The sequence below is a fragment of the Oryzias latipes genome, chromosome 23 (assembly GCF_002234675.1).
Source record: "Oryzias latipes chromosome 23, ASM223467v1".
Classification (NCBI taxonomy): domain Eukaryota; kingdom Metazoa; phylum Chordata; class Actinopteri; order Beloniformes; family Adrianichthyidae; genus Oryzias; species Oryzias latipes.
The window spans coordinates 4,512,259-4,536,731 of NC_019881.2; the positions used below are offsets into that span (position 1 = coordinate 4,512,259).

Here is a 24,473-nt window from a genome sequence, read left to right on the forward strand (position 1 = left end):
CCTTTGTCATTGTAGGAAGAACACGTCCATGTAAGGGTGGGGTCATCTAAAATAGCACAAGGGTTAATATGTTTTATTTCGGGAAATGTTTGACGTCACAGTTGGCGTTAATAAAGAAAGCAGCAGTGAGCATTGTACGGATTCTGTGCTTTTCTTTGGTTTTTGGGTTGTGTTGTTGGTTTTTGTGGTGTTTTGAGTTGTTCCTCTATCGGTCACTCCTGGTTGATGTGAATCGTCCACAGCTGTTTTCATCTCTGTCAGTTACTCTCAGTCTATTAAAGTGTCTGCTTTTCAGTTTCACCTTGTCAGGTCATCTGTTCTGCTTTGCCTTTACCTTTTTGGTTCTCCGGGTTTTTTGTCATGTTTAAGTTTATTTATTAAATGTTTTATTGCCTGGTCTCCTGTGTTTTGGGTCCTACACACACCCACCAGTCCCCTATAACACAAACTGCTTTTAAAATCCAGGGCACTAAATACTCCCAAACTGTTTAGTATGTTAGGGAGTAGGCAGACAGCCAGACTGTTTCATCTTCTTCAAAGTTTTTCCTTTTCCTGTGTTTCAGGAAAGCAGTATTTGGCATGATCCCTTCAAACAGAGAGCTGAGAGTATCAGGACACCCCCATAAGTCCAAAAGGACCTTTGAGATATTGCAGGGCTGGGGCCAGGTGGAATTGGGACCTCCCCCTATGACATTAAGCCCAGAAGAGGCTGTGAGCGTTTGTTTGACAACGATGGATGTTAAAACGTTGCTGTTCTCATTCATGCCCCTTACTCACCCACCCCACCCCCCCCCTCCGGAAATGTGTCTGTGTGTTTTCATGCATGCGTGGTGTGAACCTGAAGAACCTAAAAGCTAAAAACTGTTCTGTGTCAGCGCCCCTCTGTGGACAGGGAAGGCAGGCCGCTTGTGCTCCTCGTGTCGAATCCCTGAGCTAAGTCATTGAACATTCACGATCCATCGGCCAAGGCGTAGGCACAGGTTAGAACGGGACCGGACCAGCGGGAAACCACTGAACCCCCCCCCCCCCCCACCCTCTGGGAGCCTCCCCCTCTTCAGTGACACAAAGAGAGGGCTAGCTGCCGGGGTCCAACATTCAGGGTCATTCACGGGGCCGGTACGAACTGTGGTATCGGGGGTAGAGGGGGGTGTAGCGGCTAGAGTGGCTAAATGGGGGGGGGTTACCTGAGGATAGATAAGGGTTAGAGGAGGTGAAGGAGGGGGAGGGGCCGTGGTATCCGTGTGTGTGGGACGGGAAGTGAGAGGATGAGTAGGAGGAGGAGGAAGGAGAGTAGGAGCGCGTCAGGCCAGGCAGGGGCCGAGTCCGGGGGACAGGGCTCCAAGTGGACCGCCTGACCCCCAGAACAGGGGGCCGATAGGAGAAGGTGGGGGCAGAGCCTAGCGATGTGGACCTAGATGGAGGGGTGGATGAGATGGAGTGGGAAACGCTGACATTGAAGCTGTTGGAGTCGATTAGAAATGTCTGCCCCCCTGTTGTCCATTGGGGGCAAGCCAACCTCAACGGGGTCAAAGGTGGACTCTGTGTGGTAGGAAAGGAGGGCTGAGGGCTCCCCAACGCCGGAGGGCCAGATGGGGAGGACACTAATGAAGAACATGGACTGGATGGGGTTGTGTGGAGTGTGGAGGAGGTGACGGCTGGACCAGGGGGTTCTAGGGGGGCAGAAGTATCGTGAAAAACAGCTGAGGTGAGACTGGGGATGTGTCCAGAAACTGTGACAGAACATTGAGACGCTGAGGCACAAGTCGAAGGACTGGCTTTGGGGGTGCTTGTCTTTCCACGAGTCCCTCTGCTCCCGCGGGTCCGATGGGACTGCTCCTGGTCAAAGGCCAGATCCTCCAGGCGCTGCGTCAGGGCCAGTTTCTGCTGGATGGCCATGCGCAGGAGCGAGTTCAGAGTCTTCTTCTCATCCTCAGCCGCAGCGAGCTGCCGCTGCATCTCATCCAGCTGTGTCATGTACTCGTCACACCTGCACGGACAGCACAGGTAACACAGTTACCACGGTTACACCAGTGAGAAGGAGTCCGGTTGGTTCATCTCCTTTGGTTGTGCCGCTCCATCCTAGAACACGGTTTAGATGAACCGTGGTGAGGTCGGCTTGCAGACATGGACTTTGGTTCAGTGGACTGAGGCCCTGAACACGCCTTCTGAGATGTTAGTTATGTAACACCTTAGCTTATACCATGGTCTGGGGGAATACTCGATTCTGATTGGCTGCAGAGTGTTCATTAAGAAGCAATAATGAACAACGAAAAAAGAAGACCAGGTCACATAGCCCGAATGTTTAATATTATTGTGTTGTTGTAAACGGCAGTTTGTAACCAGAACAACACAAACATGAACATCGGTGGACTGGCGTTATTCCACCGTTTATCCCATCAACATGAGAATAGAGAAGACAGGAGGGATTTTATGGTTTCCTTGGTGAATTTGATCATTTTAAAGACTAGGATGCAGCAGATGAGGAGGTGAAACCCCGGAGAATTTAAACAATTTAGACTCTGGACTTTGTTTCTTTGAAACCAATTTTTACTTCATCATTTGGACAAAAAAAGCACTAAGAAGTGAACCTTCCCTCTGAAACGATGCTTTTTATTTCTAAACATGACGTTACGTGTATGAACCACTTCCCTCCACTGCTGCAGAGTGAGGTTGATGCACTCTACAGCCGTTACCATGACAACACGTCGCAATACGTATCAAATGGTCCAGTTCTTGTGAAAAACAACTTAAATATAAAAAATAACAAGACTAAAGCCCTAATAATTGGTTTAATATTTATTTATTTTGTAAGTGACCATGGTATAAGCGGGTTAGGGTTAGGGTCAGATGGTTCAGGTTTTCCTGGCGTGCGTTAATTTCTGATATAAACACTTTGTCGGCCTTTATCCCCTACTTAATGGACTTTACAGAAGCAAACGTCTGACATGAAGCAGAGCTGGTTTCAGAAAAATGTAACTAAGGAAATAAGGGGCATACTGCCACCTGCTGGATGGAGGTGAAACATCTGCACTCAGAGCCCGATCATTACAGGCAGTGAGAGGCTGGAGTGGGAGAACTATGGGGATCTGGAACGGATCGGTACAGATTATTTGGCGTGAGCCCGACTGTAGACCGAGCAGCTCCGTCTGAGGAGGAACCTCGATCAGATGAAAGGAACCAAAAGTGAAACTTTGAAAGATGTTTAAAAGATCAGAAGAGTGCCATGAGGGGGAGAACTCTGGTAAAAACCAATTATCTTTACTTTCAGTTCTAAGTAGCTAGACACTGCAAACATCATCTGATGGGATTTGGTGCTGTGTCAGCCCAAAGTTGTTGAAAACATTCCTGTTTACCTGACAGCAACAACAAACACTATAAACAGGTAAATGTAGTGGTCTTCACCTGGTGGCAAACATGGCTCGCAGAGACGAGAAGGTGGCGGCGTCCTCCCTCAGGGCCTTCAGCTCGTTCCTCAGCTTAGTCATCGTGTTGGTCACCATGGACTTCTCTGCCTCATACTTACTCTTCAGGTTAGCCAGAGCCACCTCTGCTGTCTGGGAGAACACGTCCACAAGAATTACACGTGAAATTATTAGGAATAATAACATTTGAAAAACGTCCAAACCGGAGGCAGTGAGAAACAGGCTCGATCAGAAGGCAGTACTGAACCTCCATTTAAAGGTTAGTTAAACTGATCCAGGACTCAGACAGTTAGACAAAGTTGAACAAAGCAATGGAAGAGGCTGTTGGAAATGGGTAATATTCATATATTCATATATATATATACCGTAAATTCCGGACTACAAAGCGCACCCGATTACAAGCCGCCCCCACCCATTTTCACGTGTTTAATTAGTTTTCTACATACACAAGCCGCGTCAGAGTACAAGCCGCGCATGTGTTAGGCGATATCGTCATTCTGACAGATCACGGCCAGCATCCCAGAGTGATTGCAGTTCATTAACACATTGTGGGTGGTGCCAGCTTTGCCTCAGGCTCATGTATTTGAGTGTATCGACATCTGTCAAACAGCATGGACCTCTATTCTGTTCACAAGTTCCTCAGTTATGGTGTTTTTATTTCATTTTTTTTTTACTTATTGACAATCTAGGTATCATACATAAAATTACAAACAGTAACCATATAATCAACATTACATCCCTCAGTTATGATGAGGAAATTTACATCCGCGATTCCACATTTCCCATGAGTCTTAGGGGCTAAAGGCGGGGCCAATGCCCGGCTCGCCACACTGTTGTACGTGTTTAAGAATGAGCAGCAGTGGATGGAGGGGTGAACGGGTAAAGCTCTCCTTCCGCTTGTGTCGCGGCAGCGTTATGGGAGTAACAGGGCTGGTTAAAAAACACACCGGTAAAATACAGCAGCGGCAACTGAAAAGCGCGCGCCTCAGTGCGGCGCGTGCGTCAGAATTCAGAAGCCTCTGCACTCCGCCGACGCCTCTGCGCTCCGCTCCCGCCCCGCGCGCTCCTTGTCTCCCCTTCCTATCTACTCCGACACCTCTGGCCAGGGCGGCTTCAAGGAGGAGCACTTCGTCCCCATTGCACCGGTGGATGGAGCAAATCGTTTCTGTGCAAAGCAATCGGACTTAAAACTGTACGTTTTGTGTATGAGGGGCGGGTGCGTTGTTACGTGTGGGAGCCATCAGACTGCCATCGGCCCCGCAGCTCAATCAGCAGGAGAAGATGTCTCCAGCTCACACGGAGGCTGTGAGTTTTTCAAAGCAAAATTCCGCTTTTACGGTTTCCTTAGAAACCGTAAATGGAGTGTAAATTACCTCCATGCGCTGTTCTCTCCGTCACGCAGCAAACCGGCTTTTCCAAACCCGTTGGTGACGGTGGACTTTTTTACGCTGCTTTTAACGATTGCTTTTAACTTGAAAGCTTCATCATATTGTAGCGGCGATCACGTGCACGTTGGGTCTAATGGCCCCAAAGGATTCTGGGATGCGGCCGGGCATGCGTGTTTCGTTTTGTTGAACCATGACTGAAGTGTCTAAGACCTGAAGTCAAGTTCATGCTGTTTGGCTGCTTAGATGTGTGTTGAATATAAATGCCTTGTGCTTGGAGTTAGATAAAGAATTCAAACTATTCACCGAGTTCGACGGTACGTGCCTGGCGGCCGCCAATTAAATCCATAAATTAAATCCAGAAATTAGCCGCGTCACTGAATAAGCCGTAGGGCTGTAAGCGCAGGAAAAAAGTAGCGGCTTGTAGTCCGGAAATTACGGTATATAGATTCTATATATATATATATATATATATATATATATATATATATATATATATATATATATATATGAATTAAATATATGAATTAAAAAAACAATAAAAACAAAACATACTAACTATGATTTGGTGTGATAATGTGATTTAAACTTATAAACTTAAAGACTTTAAATCAATAGAAAATATTGATACAGCTGCTACAGCTTCCACCCTGTGATGGTGGAAGCTGTAGCAGATTGACTTGAAATAAAAATAAGAAAGAAAGTCAAACATGACATTTTCCTTCATTATGACTTTGGTGTGACGTTATCCTTTTTTCCCCCCTTGACTATTAAATGTATTTAGTTAATTTATTATAATAGCCAAGCACCGGACTACATTAAAGACCATTTGCAGCCGGACACTCCCAGCAGGTCCCTGAGGTCATTTGAGGTCTCGAAAGGTGCTATACAAATAAAGTTTATCATTATATCATTATTATTATTAAATGCAAACATGACAACATTGATGTAGAATCTAATAAAAAAGGAAAATCCAAACATTCAAATACAACAATACATTTTACATTCTTAACAGCAACGCTACATTAGTTGTGTGTGTTTCCATCACACTTATGCTAACTTTATCTAAATTCTAGAAATGTTAAAAAAAAAACAATTTCCCAGTTACACTGTTTCCATTAAATCCTAATTCTGCAAATAAACACCAACCAGCTCACGCGATAATTCATTCAAAAACACAGTAACGGATGTGTACAATACTTTGATTGACAGCAGATCCATTCACATTTCTGCCACGGCTCTCGCGCTCATCATCATCTATCAAAGGAGACGTTTCAGGTAATGGAGCGTCGAGCTCCTTACAAGTGGGAGGGGCTAAGGATGAAGCCATTTTGTGAAATGGTGGATGGTGATTTTCCAGAGGAGCTGTAGATCCGACAATTCCACATGACACGCCCACCCTTTGATGAACTGTCTGGCGCTTTGGGACCTCTGGTGGCGCCCGCTGTGCATTGCCCACGGCAGCCGGTTCTACCAAGAAGCACGTTGCCATCCGGTTGTTGGTCACGTGATTCATTTCATTTTTTTAAAAGTGTTTCCATTGCGGTTTTGTGAAATATGTCAATCTGGATACGCCTCAAAAACCACCTCCTCCAAGCACAAAAAACCTTTTTCCATACATGCCAGTTTTTTTCCGAAATGGTCGTGTTTCCATCTTATCTGCACAATTTCCGTCAATGATCATAGATCATAATATGTGCTTTTTGTTTATTCTGATAATAAACTACTCTTTCATTAGAATAAACCTTTTACAATCTTACCAAAGATAAAAACTTAGATAAACAATCGATTATCTATTCCAATTATCAGTGTTTTTCTTTAAAGCCAAGAAGGCACGAAGCAGGGATCAAAGAGCCACAGGTTGCAGACCTTTCCTATAAGCCATATATGTTTAGTGTAGGAAGTATAACTGAATACTTCCTGAGACTAAATTAAAACATTCTAAGGTCTACAATATGTCTGTATAGATAGTATATAGAACGTAAGCTTTAAGTATACTGCCTCACTTTTAGTATAGACTAAATAAACACTTAGACTACTTTTTGCTAATAGAGCGAACCCTTAATCATCACTTCAATGGGCCCTTCCCTCAGGAACCTGCATGAATGTGTGTGACAATCATCAGCAACTCAGTGAAGCAAAGAGAGCAGATCCGTCTCTGTTCAGACCACTGAAGCTGTTTGCTTCACATGGTCTTCCCGGTCCCGTTGACCCACATCATCACATCAAAATCTTTCCCATCTGCCCTGCTGCCTGTGCGCATCGCACACACGGATGAATGCATCCCCACTCACCTGCTTGTTGGCCTTCAGCACCAGCCTCAGAGTAGCGATCTGCTCCCGCTTGGTGCTCAGTAAGGACTTGAGCTTCAGGATCTCCTCCATGCAGCTCTCCTTGTCCTTTTCCAGCAGAGGTGCCAGCTCCCGAGCGGCGGCTCTCTGCCTGGAGAGCTGTAAGGAGCGGTCCACTGCCCGCTGCAGGTGCTTGACCTGGAATATCAGAGGAGGAGCTCAGGACAAGATGGACCAGTTTCCACAGGCCCCGCCCCCTTAGTTCTGCCTTCTACCTGGTCTCGAACGATGGCGTTCAGGTTGTAGATGTTCATGGGCTCCCGTCGCAGCTCGCCATGCGGCTCCAGGGCGGGTGACGATGAAGACGAGGAGGATGAGGAGGCACTGATGCTGGGTGATCGGGTGGGGGGAGTGCAGGGGGGCAGGGTCTGCTCAAACGGAGCCTGAAGACCCTCCCTGCACCCATCCTTGTCCTCCCCTTCACCCTCTCCCGACAGCGGCTCTTTGGACGGAGACGCGGAGGGGCTCCTCGACCCCCCAGGGGAGGAGGTCGTGGAGGCGGCAGCAACCAGCCGCCTGGAGAGGCGAGGCGTGAGGAGAACTTTGCTGCTGTCTGACGACACGGCTTTGAGGCTGGCACTGATGCTGCGGAGACCCCGTCCCTGCCTGCAAGACAAGGAGGGGGGCAACAAGAGCACAACAGTAACAACGACAATAATTTATAAATATAAATATTCTTAATAATATACTATTTTATTAAATAACATATAAATAATGTTTAATGTAATAACGTACACCAGCGTGAACCATTGATACGAGGCAGAATGCTTTCATGTTGATGACGCCAACAACATTCTGACCCTACCATCCGAATGTCACAGCAGAAATCCAGACTTCTCAGACCAGACAACGTCACGGTGTGGGGGCTATTTTTCTCGGCACACTTTGTGCCTCTTAGTACCGATTGAGCACGGTTCCAACGCCTACCTGAGTGTTGTTGCTGACCATGTCCATCCCTGTCTGACCTCAGTGACCATGACAGTGGCTGTTTGCTTCCATTACCCCTTGTGGGGTCTAGATGACCCCACTAGACAGTGCGTTGAACCTTTTTCTTCAATGATTTGTAATCTCCACCTTTATCCACCTTTGTCATGGTAGGGAGAACACGTCAATGTAAGGGTGGGGTCATCTGGACCCCACGAGATAGCACAAGGGTTAAACGTATACGCAAAATTTTATCGAAATTCTAGAAATGTCGGGGGGAAAAAATCACTTTCCACAAGGGGGTCCCCCCCTGTACCAGGCCCCAGCCTGGATAAAATACAGGGTTGTGTCAGGAAGGGCATCCGGCGTAAAAAATCTCTGCCAAACCACCTGTGTAAATCAGGGAAAGCTGATGGGGACCCCTCAAGGGATATGCCAGAAGGTGATCAACAAGGTACCTCAAGAAAAGGAAAATCGTTCTGCTATCAACTCCATGCTACCAGTGACATTTGCTTACAGCCCATTGTTTAAATAGTTTGGAGCAAGGCCACGCCCCCACACCTCAAACCACTTTCTCTAACAACTTCTCTAGTAACTTTGAGTTTTTCTGACCATCATGGTGGAGAAAAACGGAGCGTTCTGCGCACCGAAGAGAGCAGACTCATCCCCCACAGCTGAACATCCGTCCACACGGAGCTCAGCCCCACCTGTAGTAGTCCAGCATGACCCGGTGGGGCGTCTCGTTGTTGCAGAGGCAAACATGGTGGTAGAGCTGGGCCAGCTCCTCGCTCAGAGTCACCAGCTCCTCCTGGGCTGCGTTCAGGGCCGCCCGGCCTTCACTGGCTGCTGACTGAGCGGCCTGGAGTTCCAGCTCCAGAGCCGAGCTCTGACAGGAGAGACGGTGGGGGTGTCACCTGAAATCTTTTTTGGTGTGATAGAAGACACACGGGAAGGGCGGCGTTACCTTCTCCTGTCCGTCCCGGCAGCTCTTCTCCAGAAACAGAACCTGCCTCTGCAGCCTCTGGATCTGGTTGCTCGGGTGGGGCTTCTCCTCTGCGCCCCCCCCCTCACACACTGCCAGCTTTTCACGCAGGCCTTTCAGCTCCGCTTTGAGCTGCACCACCTCGGTCACAGCCACACGGTATTTGACCTGTAGAATTTCCAAACCAGGGGTTTGGTATGAAAATATTTGGCTTTTGCTCAGCACCTCGCTGTCTTCCTCCTCAGCCTCCTCCTCTTCCTCTGCCTCGCCCTCGTCTTTGCCCTGCTCTTCGTCCAGGCTCGGCTTGGAGCTGCTGCAGCTCTCAGCTTCTGGGTCGGTCCGGGAACGCCGGCACAGAGCCAGGACTCTCTGGCGTAGGCGGCAGGCCTTCTGGTGCTGCTCGGTCAGAGCCCCCTGTGTGTGCTGGAGCTGAGTCTGGGACTCCTGAAGGCTGTTCAGCAGTGCTGCTTTCTCCCGTTCAACCTGAGGATGGCAGCATTGGAAGATAGGAGACAGTCAACAAGATTAACGGAGCGGGGAGTCAAACTCTTTGAGAAAAGGCCGTCTCCAGTTTGTTTTTGGAACAAGAATGTGGATTTATGGAAACACGGTGTGCATCAGCAGTCCAGACAGCCGCTTTTTCTGATTTTGTTCAAGTAGTTGTTACACCAAATTGAAAAAAAAAACAGAAACCTTGCATCACTTAAGTGATTGCCAGCTGTTATTAAAAACAATATGAGCCTACCAGACAAAAAGGAAAAGATTGAGGCATTCCTGAAATCGGTTAAATGGCCACATGAAGTCAGGTGAAGACAGACGGTAAACCCTATAATGGAGGAAGACATTAAAAAGCTTGTTCCTAAATTAAAAAATTGTACAAAAAAATTGACAGGAGGATACTATAAGGCTTTTCCAAACTATGTTAAATAAAGTATATAACTATGCTTTAAAAATAAATGAATGTGGGGTTGGAAGCAGCGATTAGAGTGATGCTGAAAGAGAAAGAGGATGTCCACTTTGTATCGTCCAATAAGTCTCTTATGTGTAAATATGAAAGTTTGATCATAGCTAAATAAAGTCCAGAGATGTATCAAAACCCCGATTAAACTACACCAAACAGGCTTCACTGCCAACCGACGAGCATTTGACAGTCCCAGTGATGTTTAGCTTAGATACCAAAGAGGCATTTGGCCGGATAGACTTGTTATTTCTGAAAGAATTGCTTAGCCAGTTGGGTTTTAAAGATGTCTTCGTCGAATGGATTAAAATGTTTTACAAAAAGCCTAAATTTGGGGTCAGAGTAAAGAACCGTTGCACTGATATTCTCCCTTTGGGACGTTATCTCCCTGTCTGTTTGCTCTAAGCATGAAGCTGGTAGCAAAACTAAAAGCTCTCTCTAAAAAGACTGTTCAGAAAGATCATCACCCTTAACTGGTTTAAGCCCCGCCTACCAACGAAAGCTCAATGGACACAAAGATTATTTGATGGAGTATTTGAAAGCCCAACTATAGCTGAAAATTGACAAAAAGAGGGTTTGCTCTTTTGAACAGATTTTTGTTGAATCCCTGAATATTTACTGTTACATTGCCCCGGGTTTTTGTCTTCTTTCTTTTTTTTTTGTCTCTCTCTTTTGTACGTTGAGCCCAACCTCAAGACATGTTCCAGTTTGTTACGTTAATTGCATTTTAAGGCAATAAAGGTTTAAGAGAGGAAAACGATACCTCCTTTTTCATTGCCAGGGTTCAGGACATGCGCACAGATTTTGAGTTTCTGCAGATACAGAGTCCTGATCCTCTTTTGTTTTTTTCCTATTTCTATTTTATTGACCTTCTTTTATCATTTAACAGAGCACTTCTGTGAAATGGTTTCAACGATCAAGTACAGTAATTGTATTAATAATAGGTGATGATCAGTCATGTGTTAGGATCTTCAGATGTGACTCATATCTCCAAATAGTTGTTGTAGCGTAAATATATTGATAAGTATTCATGACTAGCTCATTTTTATGTAACCATTTATTAATTTTATTTTGTTTTAACCACAAGCGTGGACATCGCATTTTGGGGTTTTCTTACCACAGTAGTTCATTCTGCTTAACTGGAGCCCTGAGAAGAGAATTTAAAAAAGGTCTTAAGGGGTTAAATCCTCTTCTCCCACATCACGTCTCAGTCTGTCTGTCGGCAGCAGGAAGGAGAGCGCCGTTCTCGTTCAAAAGAAACAAAAGCCTGACATTTTTTCCGTTTAAAGGCCTTTGTAGGTCATGGTTGGCATTAAAGCAACCCAATAGAGACACTTGCTATCAGTTTCTAACTTTTTTTTGAAGGTTTTTGAACCCAGATGTCGGAATCTTTGTGCCCCTCCTGTTCAAACTAGCGACTCAAATGAAATGTCATGATCCGATGATGATGTGCAGACTTCTAGTAGAGTGTTTGTCTGGAACAAAACATTTGAAATATAAAGCCCTGGTCATCAAAAGAATAAAGTACTGATCGGGAGACAACATCAGTCACATAGCACCTGATCTGGCCCCATTTCCAATCATGTGATCGGATCGGGACATCCCTACCAAAAAACAGTCTCGTTTCCATCACCGGCCAGGGTTGGTCTTTGCCAAAACCATTCCAGTAGGAAGGTTCTGCATGTTCTGTCATGTTTTAAGTCAGAAGCTGAACTTTTGACACGCACACAAACGCACTGGACTGCGCCCCCTGCTGGTTGTCTCAGAGTGACGCAGCTTGTGCGTTTGCTGTTCTGGTCCTGACCTTCCGACGGAAGAGTTTCTTTGTTTTTCAGGGCCCACACTCACCGTCATCAACTGCTGCTTGAGCTTCTGAATCTCTGTTGAGTTCATCTCGCTGAAGAGGTCCACCCCCGCGGCCCCCTCAGCTTTCCGGATCTCTCTGTTGGCCCTGTGCACAGAAGCTGCAGCTCCTCCTCCTTGGAGGAGGCCATTACACCTGAAGCAGGACAGCAGAAACCGTTCAGATGTTTTCTGGTTCTGTCTCATCTAAAAGTGAAACTCTATGTGACGCCGTGTTCGGTTGCCTGTTTGGGCTTTGTGTGAAAAATCTCCACCTCGTGGGCTCCTCTGGGGAGAGCAGAGCGGTCGGGGTGGCGCTGCCGCTGGGGGGCGCGGAGGTGAAGACCAGGTGTGCGCTGCCGGTGTAGGCCACATCGCAAATGCTCAGGTGGTGTAGCAGTTCTTTGCGGAGGTGCTTCTTCTGCTCTCGCTCCACCTTCAGGGACTCCAGCGCCTCCTCCAGCTGAGAATCGGAGATGTCTTTGAGGCGCAGCGCCTCCTGCAGCTGGCTGTTCAGGAGCTCCGCCTCTTCCTCCAGGACCTTGATCTCATGCTTCAGGCCTTCGTACTCCACCTGGACATAATCAATCCCTTCAGGCACACATCCTGATAGGTTTGTTTTGTCCTGTTGGAACATTTGTAATTGTCATTTTGTTAAAAAACATAAGAGTCATGATCTGTGTTTACTCACTTCCTTTCTTGTTTTTTTTTTTTTTAACTTGTCCAACAGCTGAGCAGACAGATGTTACTGTTACAATAGGGGTTCTAAAACATTTGATACACAGGAGGTTGAAGTGCTGGAAGTTTACAATCATTACAGTCAGGTTTCTAAGTAAAATAAATCCAAAAAGGGGGCGGGGCCAGTTCACACACACACCCAAATGCCAAAAACATACCTGTGGGTTCCAAGAAAGCCCACATACAAAACATATCAACGTGTTCACATCACAACACAACTGATGTTCCCACACACATACTTCTGCATCCCAACCAACATGTGAAATATTTCATTTAGTCATGCAAACTATTTGCACAAAGGTGACGTAGCACCTGTCCTCAAGTGGGTCTTTATGTCCTTTATGTCCCCCCGAAACACCCGCACGGCAGCAGATAAAAAACGACTGCCCGCAGCCAGCCAGGGCCAGCAGTACCGCCACGGCGACCCCATAGCCAGAGAACGGGGAGGAACGGGGGGACAGAGAGTGCAAGCCCCAGCCCAACCAGGAGAGCAGCCCCTCTCCGCGCCGGTAGGGCCAAACGCAGGGCCCCATCTCAGGAGAGCACCCCCAGCCCCAGACAAGCACCCCACCGCCACCCAAGAGTTCTGGGCATCCCCCCACTCCGACCCCGGGCACAGGCCAGGTCCCCCAAGGAAGACCCGCCCTACGCTCCAGACAACTGCCCACCCAGTCCACGATCAATCCAGGTGAGGGCAAGGCAGGGGCCGGCCACCCCTGCCCAGGAAGAAGATGCCCTAGAGCAGTGAGGGTCCACAAGGAGAGTTGTACCACAGCCCGACCAGGCTCACCCATAGATGGAATTTGGAGAAGGTCAGCGCTCAAGAGCATGGACCAGAACCCACACCACAGAAACCCGGACACCCCCAGGCTCAGATGTGATGTGAACCCCAGCCCCCAGTCTTGCTAAAGAGCACAGGGATCCCTCTCCCCACGTGGAGAGAGGGCCTCGCACCCAAGGAACACGGCCACCGTTGCCATATGCCTGGTACCCCCTACCAGGGATGCGGTAGGGGACAGATGGTCCGAGGTCCCACCTTCCTTGTACAATGTGTGTGTGTTTGTAAGCATGTGTGTGTGCGTGCGTGCATGTGTGTTGGAAAGTATATTTTTGAGGGGTAAAGGGTGAGTGTACTAAAGGGGTGCACTCAAAATTGGCGGCTAGGGTCCTGAGAGGACATCTCCTGTTTACTCACAGTGATGTCCAAACACCCTCCCCACCAAGGGGCCCTAAATGTTTAAGGTGCAGTTCAAATTGGCGGGTAGGGCCATCTGCTTCTCTTTCTTTGTTGCTCTTTTTTGTAGGTGTGTTGTTGAGACGGTCACAGTGGTAGCGTCTTCTGACCCCTATCAGACTCTGAATGAACTGATCCTTGAACTGCAGTCCAAAATGCAGCAAAACACTGATGCTGGAGCTGCTGTTGGACCACAGACCCAATCCAATGAAAATGGTGTTTTCAACATGTTTCTGATGATGGAGGACATATAGAGAGAAAATGAAGATGAAAACTGTTTTTCTGAGTACTTCTCAGTGGAGCCTTTTGGACCAGCCTTAAGGCCTGGGAGCTCCAGGTTGTCCAGGCTTGCATTGATGCACTGACTCCCATGAGTAAACTCTCCTGAAGAGCAATCTTCTGCAGGAAACCTGCGGCCGCAGGTTTCCTGCAGACCCGGAATTCTGTTCAAAAGTGAAACTATGTTCACCAACTTGAATCTTAAAGACCCAGTCATGAAACAGATGTTCTTGAGGCATTTTTACTGTTTTTCTCTAGAACATCCTGCACCTTGTGTGCATTATGCTGGTCCTACCTGTGTCACCTGCAGTTTTTGAGACAGGACCTTTATGAGCAGAAGAGAATCAAATCAGAGTCTAGAGCAGGCATGTCCAAAGTGTGGTCGATGGGACAAGTGAGGCACACACTTCCACCGGCCCGCAGGCCCCTGTCATAAAATCAATTATATGTGGCCCTCAGCATTTTGCAAAAACTGTTGTTGCTTGATTGTGATTGGCTACAAGGGGCCATTTTTAACATGTGGCTATTTGACCATCAGAGCCTGAAGAACCAAACTAGAAGAACAGATTTATTTGTTTCTCTGATCAAAACCACAGAGGTTAGTACTTCTGAATAAGATAACTATTTGTGTAATTTTGCTGTTGATGTGATTCAAATCTAGAAGTTTACCGGGAGCATTTAATCGTGAATAATAGGAAACTTTTCATACGAACCCAGATTTAAATTTGACAAACGTTTTCCAGTTTAATTCTTCTTCAAAAATTCCAGAATTACCATTAATTCGGGCTAAAATGTTCGATTTTTTTCTATGTGAAGAAATGAAAAATATCCCATTTCCGAAAAATATGTTTTGTTAAATTATTCATTTGTTATTATAATTTATTATAAGGGTCTGGCCCCTCACCCATTTTCACCTCACCAAAAAAAGTTTGGACAGCCCTGCTCTAGACGGCATCCTTCCGTCATTCAGACACAGTGGATTAGAATCAGATTGGAATCTGTATGGAAGGGCCAATTCTGGAAAATGCTGCAGAGAGGGAGGCAAACTGGTTTAGTCGGGGTCAAAGACCAAGAAGGCCAACCTACAGGAGATGACCATCCGATGGAATGGAAGACAGTCATAAAATGTTCCGTTTGCAACCTCTTTGGCACTTTCAACTTTAATTAACTTTCTTTTGATCTCATTCATTCTCAGATGTTTACATACATACCTTTTTCCTTTAATTTATCACTAAATAATAATGTTTACCAGTTTGTAAATTAATTATCTTTAAGTCACTACTGCCAAAATTGACAGCGAAAAAAGAAGCAAAGTGACCGTGTAAAACGGCTGAGTTTGTGGTTGGAAATGTGGGTGCACCAAAGGGTTGTGTTGGTGCATCTAAGAAAAAAAAAAAAGTTAGGCCCACCGCTGCAAGCAGTGCAAACATTTAGTCTAGAGCCCTGCATTGGCAAAATGAAGCTTAAAATGGCATTTCTGGGTATTTCTTTATTCAAATTGTTGTGAATTAGGAGCAGATAAAATAATGCAAGCTCCCAGCTCTGCTCCATTCTGATGGATTCACTTGCAGACAAACAGATCCATGAAGGTCTGAGCTGGAATCTGGATCAGAACTGTACGGCTGGATGAGCTCTGATGTTGCACTGCTGCTGTTAGGTTGGGACTGTTGGGGGCTGTAAGCCAGCGGGAGAGATTGTAAACAGATGGGTGACGGAAAATGGGGCGGGCTTGCTTAGCGCCACAACTCAGAGATAAATTTCTACTGCTGCTCTGCAGAAACTATGTCCTAGACCAGTGTTTTTCAACCTTTTTTGAGGCACGGCACACTTTAACCTTGACAAAAATCCCGCGGCACACCAGCATAAAAAAAAATAAGAAAAAAGGAGAGACTCGTAGTCTGTATTGATCTACAGTCCCTCCACAATCTCACATGCATTTTTGTGATAATTGTGGCAGAAAAAGCTGGAAGCTGCAGCTGTTTTTTCTAAAAGATGTAATAAAAGTTAAGTTAGAAGATTTAAAAACTGGTTTATGTGTGTTCGATGTGGTTTCAAGACGTTTAACAAGGAAGACTAATTGTGAACTGAGACGCTTTCACTTTAACACAATGCATCGTGGGAGATGTAGTGCAAACAGCCGCTGAACGCAGACAGACTCTAAGCTTCATTGTTTTGTTCACTTGTTCCACGGTCTGATACCGGATGCCGCGGAAAGCTACACCGCTAAAGACGAGCTTTAGCTGGTATTTATGTTAAAACTGAGCGACTTTACGAGCTAAATCGGAACAAGGAAGTGGAGACTTTAACCACTTCTGATTGGTCAGACTGATGACATGTGATTAAGCCTTCAAGAATGATTGGTGGAGACAGGTTAAGGGGCGGGACTTTTCCTAAAACAGTTATAGCTGCAGCTGAATCGTGGTACCGTCATTATTATCAAAGTGTCTTTAATAGAATCAAATAAACACAAAGAAAAAAGTATTTTATGATCTTTCATATTCCTAACTACTCAGTGTTTTATCAGGGCCTGTTTGGATGAACACAGAGCTGATATCCTGGAGATGGAAAATGTTTTTAGATCAGTTAATGAGGGCAATTTCCCACGGCACACTGGTGTTGAAAAACACAGACATATTCATGAGTAAAACACTGGGATCGCTTTGACAATAGATCAAAAGATGATGAGAGCGGGAATTTTAGAGCTTAGATGAAGTTTGTCTCACTGTGACGGTGTGAGGGATGATGGTACCTGACTCTGTTTCAGCGCCGACACCGTCTTCTGCAAAGAGATGTTCTCCTCCTCCAGCTCAGAGTAATCCTGCAGCAGCCGCGACTCTCGAAGCTTGAACTCTCTCATTTCCTCACGCATGCGGCTCCTCTGCAGCTCCAGCACCTGGTTGCTCTGCTGAGACAGAAGCACAGGAGACGTGAGCTGACATGGGTGGGGTTCTGGCGCCCCCACCGGCACAAACTCTGCTTCCACAGAGTAGCAAGGACTCCTTCCTGTTTCAGTACTTCAACCTGAGACATGTGAGATAACAGCAACCCTCGTCTCCCCAGCGGCAGGACTGTACCTCTCTGAGCTCCTGCAGCACCGAACCGAGGTGCTCGCTTTCAGCCTGACTGCTGGAGGCGGCGGCACGGCTGCGCTTCAGCTCCGACTGCAGCTCCAGCAGCCGTCCCACGTAGAAGGCCTCTTTGGTGGCAGACTCCTGCAGCAGAGTCTCCTCGTTGGTCTCCCCATCCTCAGCCACTTTCCTCTGGATGGAGTAGGCCTGGCCGAATGCCTGAACAGAGAAGGCAAAACAGATGGGGGTCCGATTTTTTTTTCTTCGCCCAGAGCAGCATATACAAACTCAACTACAGCTCCGTGGACAAAGCATCAAATCCAGAGGAATGGAATAATCCCTTCAAAGCCTTTTCAATGTTTTAAGCCTGTTCAGGAAGTCCTCCATCGCGAGTTCAGCTCTGAGGTAAATGCATGGAAACCTAAAGGTTCATTTAACCTAATAAAACGTCGTCCCGTCGTAGTTTACATCTCATCTCACGCGTCAGTAAATATTTACATCACAATGTTTTAGAGTTTGTTTCAGTTTAGATGAAAAGATGATTTTGTAGTTTTACATGTTACTTACATCCTTATTTTATATATTTACACCTTAAATTACATCAATGATAACATCTTGAATTACTTTTTAGTGTACATCATCATCCATATTGTAGTTTACATCCTAGTATAGATCCTAATTTTTGTCTTATCTTAGCGTACGTCTCGTTTACATTTTAGGTTAAGTTTAATTAACAGTTAACATGTGTGCATTACTTTACAGTTTAGCTTACATGTTATTTTATGTTATTCTTTACGTCTTGGTGTACTTTGTAGTATATCTTGTAGTTTATGAAGAAGTTTCTGTTGTCATGTTTTCATCACCATTCACATTTTTGTTTACATCTCAGTTTACTTTATAGTTTACACCGTATTGTAGTTTACAACATGATTCACACCTTCATTCATATATTAGTTCATGTTGTGTGCCAAGTAATCTTTAACATCTTACCTTAGGTAGTTTGTGTTTTTGTGTCTTTGTTTAAACAGCAGTAAACATTTTAGCCTTAAGCAATTTCCCTCATGCCTTTGTGTAGTTCTTGGTTAAAGTTAAATCTTATTTTACTTTAATGTCTCTGCTGTTTTTCTAGTTCCATGTCTTAGATTTATCCTTACGTTGTTTAGTGGATTTCATCTTGGTTTACAATTTCAGTTACGTGTCTCCATTTTCTAATCCCTTTGAGGGGACACAGGGTTGCTGGAGCCTATCCCAGCCACTGTAGGGCGAAGGCAGAGGATACCTTGGACAAGTCGCCTGTCCATCATGGAACTTAGGCTATGTCCATAGACTGCAGAGATGGAAAGAGTGGCTGTCACCCGCAGAAAATGCCTTTCCTCCAGTGGTATGAAGCCGAGTCCGTCGGCATCCTTCCGCGTTACAGCCGCCGCCGCCATTTGGAGCCAGGTGACAGTGACTGGTCCGAGTCGGTCTGAGTCAACGTTTCTTTGTCAACGACTGTTGCCAATCATGATTAAGCTTGTCTGTCAATAAAACACTGGAGGTGGGGGCCAGCGCGCACCACATGCTTTTACTGAGGCTTCTGATTGGTCAGTTTATAACCTAAATAACTAGCCATAAAGAAAAAATATCTTGGGGAAAAAAAGGAGGATTATGAGGAACATGTTAAAAAATGGTATCAGATCAAGAATGGTTCTCCTGACTAATACAATGACTGAGTAACAGCTGTTTATTTCTACATAGAAGTCTATGGGATTTTGGCTCCTTGGAGCCAGCAGGTACTTCCTGTTTGGGACGCCATGGGGGAGGGGTCACTTAGTCAAATTTCCACTCACAGCCAATGGTTATGTCTCATCAAAATTTATCATTTACGTCTTAAGGGTATATATTTTATTACGCATTTTAAATTACACAGTAATTTAAGCCTTTGTTTGTCGTTTTTTGTTGTTGCAGTTTTTGTAGTATTTTACAGATCATCTCACATTGAAGCATCTTAGTTATTTTGTAGTTTGCTTTAATCTTGAATCAGTTATTGACATCTCAGTATTCATTCTAAATTTAGGCTCTACTATACATTTAAATGTACATTTTAGTATATGTTTTAGTTTAGTTGATGCTTTGGTATACATCTTAGTTTATGTTTTAGGCTCCGTCTTGGTTTAAATCTTAGGTTAAATTGTGTCATATATCTTAGTTGATGTCTCAGTTAAAACAGAATGGCTTTGATAATTGTTTTGGACATACACAATATCAGGTGTACTAGGTCTAACACACTTGTATACTATAATATAAGTTGATTTGCACACTACCTTCTGATCTTTTATTTCTATGGTTACAGTTACTTCAGCATGTCTCCTTCATTCCACGTCTTACTGTGTACCTTCAGCATTTTCCCTGTGCCTTAAACAATGATAATAAAGGTTCTCTATCTTGAATTAATAATTGATGCTGTCTTGGGCTGACAGAGTGGTCCTCCTCTGACTGCCGTCGCTCTGCTCCCACACAACTTTCCCCGTCAACACAGTAAACGTGAGGATGAAAACACATTCGCAAAAAGAAATGTAAACTTTACATAGGGACATCATATTGCATTAGCGCTTCTGGCTCTGAATGGCTGCGCAGAATGATGTATATATCAGGTCCAGAGTCACTAAGCATGGCCTAGCATTCTGGATTTTCGCAGGCAGTTGCATCAACTTTTTAAAAACAGAACAACCCTGACTTTATAATTAAAATGAGCTATTTTTTTTAAATCACCGCCATTTAAGGCTTTCCTTTACAGTTTGATGGAGAGGAACTCAATACAATTCAAGTAATTAAAGCCAAATTTGACATGTAATTCAAATCAGACAAAGACCTCACCTAGTCTGAAAAATATATATTTTCAAAGCGTTCCCAGTGGAATGCTTTAATACTAATCATGCAGTTTTACCCCAATTTTCTTTTAAATACCCCATGTCATTTACTAGAACATAGTTTCTGTAGGGCGGCAGGAGTTCATTAGAAACTCACCTTTGAGTTGAGGGCGGGGCTGTTGGCGTGTTTCCATCACCCATCTGTTTCCACTCTCTCCAGCTAGCTTACAGTCCCTCACACCCCCAAAGGAAAACAAAGACGTTCATGGATCTAACTGTCTGCAGGTGGATGCATCAGAATGGAGCGGAGCAGGGAGACTCCGGCCCCCCAGCGCGTTTTCGACGTACTCCTGATTCACAACCATTTGAGAAAAGAAACTCAGAAATGACAATTTTAAGCTGAATTTTTCTAATAAAAGTCCTCTATCATCAGAATAGAGAATCGATAGAACATGTTAAAACACCAAAAATGCTATTTTTATCAGAGTGGGTCTTAAAGATCCACAGTTTCACACCTGGACAGAATTCCTGCCTACAATCGGCAGGACACAAGGTCCCCCCTCCGCTCCATTCCGATGCATCCCCCTGCAGACAAATAGAATCTCCGTTTTCCTGGTCTGAGCTGGAATCTGGATCCAAACTGTACGTCGGGACAGCTCTGATGTTGCTTGCAGGTTTTGCTGCACCGAAAATGTTAGGTTAGGGTTGAGAAGGGCTGTAAGCTAGTGGGAGAGGGTCCAAACAAGGGCATGATGGGAAATGAACACAGGCTGGCTCCGCTAACAAGTCTGACGTGAAATTCTAATGAACTACTGCATAAACTATGCCCTATAACAACCCAGGTTTTCAGATTTTGCCTAAAAGTGTCATAACAGAAAGAAAAAGACCACTGGGAAGGCTCTGAAAATAGATCAAAAGATGATCGGAACGGGACTTTGAAACACATGAAACACTTTTAGTGGACTTACATCAGTAAATTTGGATTTATCCTCTTTAAAAGCAACATGCTGTGATTGGACCCGGACGTTCAATCATAAACCAGCATCATCGTGTGTGTGTGTGGGGGGGTCAGTGTCTGATGACAACAACCAACGAGGCGTCCCATTGGCTGAGTGACGTCACAGCGGAGTAAGTGAGCGCTCCCATGGGCGCCTCTGTTTTTAGCTCCTCTGATGCTGCATTTTTCATCCCCTCCTCCTGTCCCACAGCGTTCCCACCCACCAAACCACGGATGCTCCCGCTGAGGTCAACCTCAGAGCGCCTGCGTGGGTCAGGTGGGGGGGTGGGGGGTGTTCTAGCAGGACATTTTTGACGGACCGGCTTTTATAAAAGAAGATTCTCTCTCTTCGTCTTTCCTAGGAATCCACTAGCGTTCAGGAAAACTCTCCTTTCAGCAGTGTCCGTCCTCCACATCCGGCCCTTCCATCAGGAGACGGGCCGGAAAATGACAGACGGAAAAATCGACAACTGAGAACTGAAGCAGCAACTTAGCCTGCAGTCGCAATAAAAACAGAACAAAGCAGCGGGAGTCCCTTCATTCTTAGAAAAAGCGACAGCCCGTGACCCCTCCTGAACCTGGCAGGAGCACAGCTCATCTTCATCATCTGTCCTGGTTCTGTCATGGAGCTTTGTGGGTACAACCATCCCAAAGAGGAGGGTGGGGTGGGGTGGGGTGAGGCAGAGTCAGATGGGAGCTGAACATCCCTGCTGTGTTCTGCAGGCTTGAAGAGCCTAAAGAACCGACGGAAAGGAGAACTGGTGAGAAGATGGTGCTGAGCCCGGGGGGGGTAAGCAACAAGCTGGGTGGTCTAAGAGAGAAACCTGCAGGTGGACGTAAACACGGAGACTCGTGTCTGTGACGAAGATGAGGGCGAGGACGTGTGCAAGCAGGAAGAAGACTTTAGATGAGCCGTCCACGTAAACATGAGAGTGAAGGAGGTGGCAGTGATGAACACTGTAATCATCCATCACAAAGGTGATGAAGAGGGCCCCTTCTTCATCTGTCTGGTCTGGGTATCACAACAGACACCCACATTGGAGGAGAGAGCAGGGCTCAGCTGAGTGAGGATGAGGAGGCTGACTGATGAAGACTGGAGGAAGCAGAAGGTTCAGGAGCTGAAGAATTTCACACCAGATCTAATGTAGAGGACTAATGTAGAGGAAAAAAGGTATTGTTTGTTTCTTATGAAAGCCTCTACGCGTGCGCACCTGCAAATACTGTTAGACCAAAGCAGCGCGATGAGAGCGCGTGCGTTCCGGATGATGAAGTTGAGACTCACCTCCTGCAGCAGCTCCAGCTCCTGCCTTAGCGCCTCCTGCTCGGCCTCCAGCTCCGAGCACTGCTGCTTCAGGCTCTGGTTCTCCTCCAGAACCGCCAAGCCGCACTCCGCCGCGCGGACCTTCTCCCGGCTGACCTCCGCCAGCTCCCGGGCGAGGCGCTCCACCTCCGCGCGGTACGGCTCCGCCGCGTCCGCGCATCCCGCTCCGCCGGCGGCCATGGCGCCTGCCCAGTCCCCCTCCCCGCAGCCTCACCCCTACCCCACCGAGCCCCGGCGGAGGAGCACCACCTGCGGCCGACAGCAGCAGCCCCGCGGAGGATGAGATGATCTCAGCGAAAAACCATGAAGCGATGCTGCGCGCGCCGTCACCGCAGAGGCCGCGCGCCTCTGCCGCGGGTGCACTCTGTCATGGTCCGGCCCCCCCACAGCTTTTCTGCTTACTCACCGGCACCGGGAAGCCATCTGTGCCCACTGCCGCGGAGCAAGGCAGTGGTGGCTCGCGGGCTACTGCCAGAGAAAATAGTGCGCCCCCTGCAGGTCCCACTGCCGTCTCCCAACCCCTCCATCCCTCATCTTCTGGTCTGCGAGGATTCCATGGATAAAATAAATAATATGAAATCCATTTTTAATCCGAAATTACACCCACAACCCTCAAAACAAACACTTTAACTGTTGCTAAATAAACGAAACTGCATTTCTGCTCTGCAAAGTCACAAGCAGCCAGCACATGAATCATAGATTACTGTGTTGATCCTATCCATCACTCCCAAAGAGAACCTCAGCATCTTCATCTCTGCTACCTCCAGCTCTGACTCCTGACTTTTCCTCAGTGCTGCTGACTCTGGGCCCCAAAACATGGCGTTACTCTCTAAACTGTTGACCCTAGATATACTTAAATCCTCCACCTTCTATATCTCTTCTCCCTGTAACCTCACTCATCCACTTGGGTCCCTCTCATTCACACACACCTTGCTGCTGCTAACCTTAATTCCCCTCCTTTCCAGGGCAAACCTCCACCTCTTGAGCATCTCCTCCACCTGTTTTCTGCTCGCACTAAAAATCACAATATCATCTGCAAACATCTTAATCCAATGGGGATTCCTGTATAACCTCATCTGTCAGTCTGTCCATCACCATCACAAACACGTTTTAGGGCTCATTCCCAATACATGTTATTCTAATATTTCTATTCATTTTCATTTTTCTTCTATTAGTTTTTCTAGATTGTTAAGTCACTTTTCTTGAAAGCTGCTCTCCTTTTCTCTAAACTGAACACAAAACCAAATTTTCAAGCCACAGTCACAAAACGTCAAACTCTTTTTGCAAAACCAAAATTTTCACCTCAAAACAGTTCAATCTCTGCTCAAAATTAAACTTTGCTGTGAAATCGTGCCCCGAGTCAGTCAAAATTAAAAGCAACATTGAACTATCACTAAACACTACATGGAAAAATAGAAAACACAATGCTCAGGACATGAAGCTGGAGAAATAAAAGTTTATTGTTGACTGTAGGCTCAATGCATGTTGCAGAAAACTTGTACAAAAATAGAAAAAAAAATCTTGAGCATTTACACATAGCACTTGTAAAAACAAACGAGCGTTTGTGACTTGTGTAGTTACAAAAAGAATACACGGTATTCTAGGCCTACAAACTGTTATACCAACCCTCCACTACAATATTACAATATTACAGTGCATTAGTTCAGTGGTACAGTAATTTCTGGCAACATTTACTTATAATGCCAATAAAAGGCATTTTACCTGTTCTTTACCCTAAATCTTCGGATCATGGTGGACACAGTGAATCTACTGGCGTTTGGTTGTACCTGTTGTCCAGCCTCCCTCATGCTAATCCCATGGACAAGCACTTTGTCGATCCCAGTAGCTCTGATTTCATGAGATGTTACTGTTCTTTGTCTTTGCTGACCACCTCAACCACCATGAACTCTTCCTCTCAGATTTCTGTCCATTGTAGGGCCTCACAAACCAGTGCTCTCTGAACTGGCTTACTTTATATGTTCTCCCACAAGTGTGATCAGTTTTGAGTTGTTGTGTTCAAGTGGGGACACCTGTGCTTTCTTTGTGTTTGACTTTTGTCACCTGTGCACACCTTTATGCAGCACGGGTGTATCACAATGAAAATGTGTTGCCAAGTCGTG

The 24,473-nt window shown here is 45.9% G+C and overlaps 1 protein-coding gene across 2 annotated transcripts; it reads right to left on the reverse strand.

The window, feature by feature from the left end:
- Positions 1-23,257, reverse strand: LOC101156054 (protein bicaudal D homolog 1). 2 transcript variants are annotated; one of them, XM_023952546.1, is made up of 11 exons: positions 22,315-23,257; positions 17,190-17,402; positions 16,865-17,017; positions 12,140-12,438; positions 11,871-12,021; positions 9,047-9,547; positions 8,790-8,968; positions 7,374-7,764; positions 7,102-7,296; positions 3,403-3,554; positions 1-1,987 (listed from the first exon to the last, which is right to left on the reverse strand). In XM_023952546.1, the coding sequence occupies exons 1-11, from the start codon at positions 22,531-22,533 to the stop codon at positions 1,102-1,104; spliced, it is 3,339 nt and encodes a 1,112-aa protein (XP_023808314.1). In that variant the 5' UTR covers positions 22,534-23,257; the 3' UTR covers positions 1-1,101. The 2 variants fall into 2 exon arrangements, with proteins under 2 accessions (XP_023808314.1, XP_023808313.1); XM_023952545.1 differs by having other exon boundaries at positions 16,865-17,020.
- Between the last annotated feature and the right edge of the window lie 1,216 nt (positions 23,258-24,473).

Bases quoted from the DNA above. Each gene is read 5' to 3' on its own strand.
- LOC101156054 (XM_023952545.1), bottom strand. From the start codon at position 22,533: ATGGCCGCCGGCGGAGCGGGATGCGCGGACGCGGCGGAGCCGTACCGC. The intron at 12,439-16,864 runs GTACCATCATCC...GATTATGTCCAG, and splicing joins CGGCGCTGAAACAGAGTCAG to GTGGAGTACGAAGGCCTGAA. The intron at 8,969-9,046 runs GTAACGCCGCCC...CTCTCCTGTCAG, and splicing joins GCCGGGACGGACAGGAGAAG to AGCTCGGCTCTGGAGCTGGA.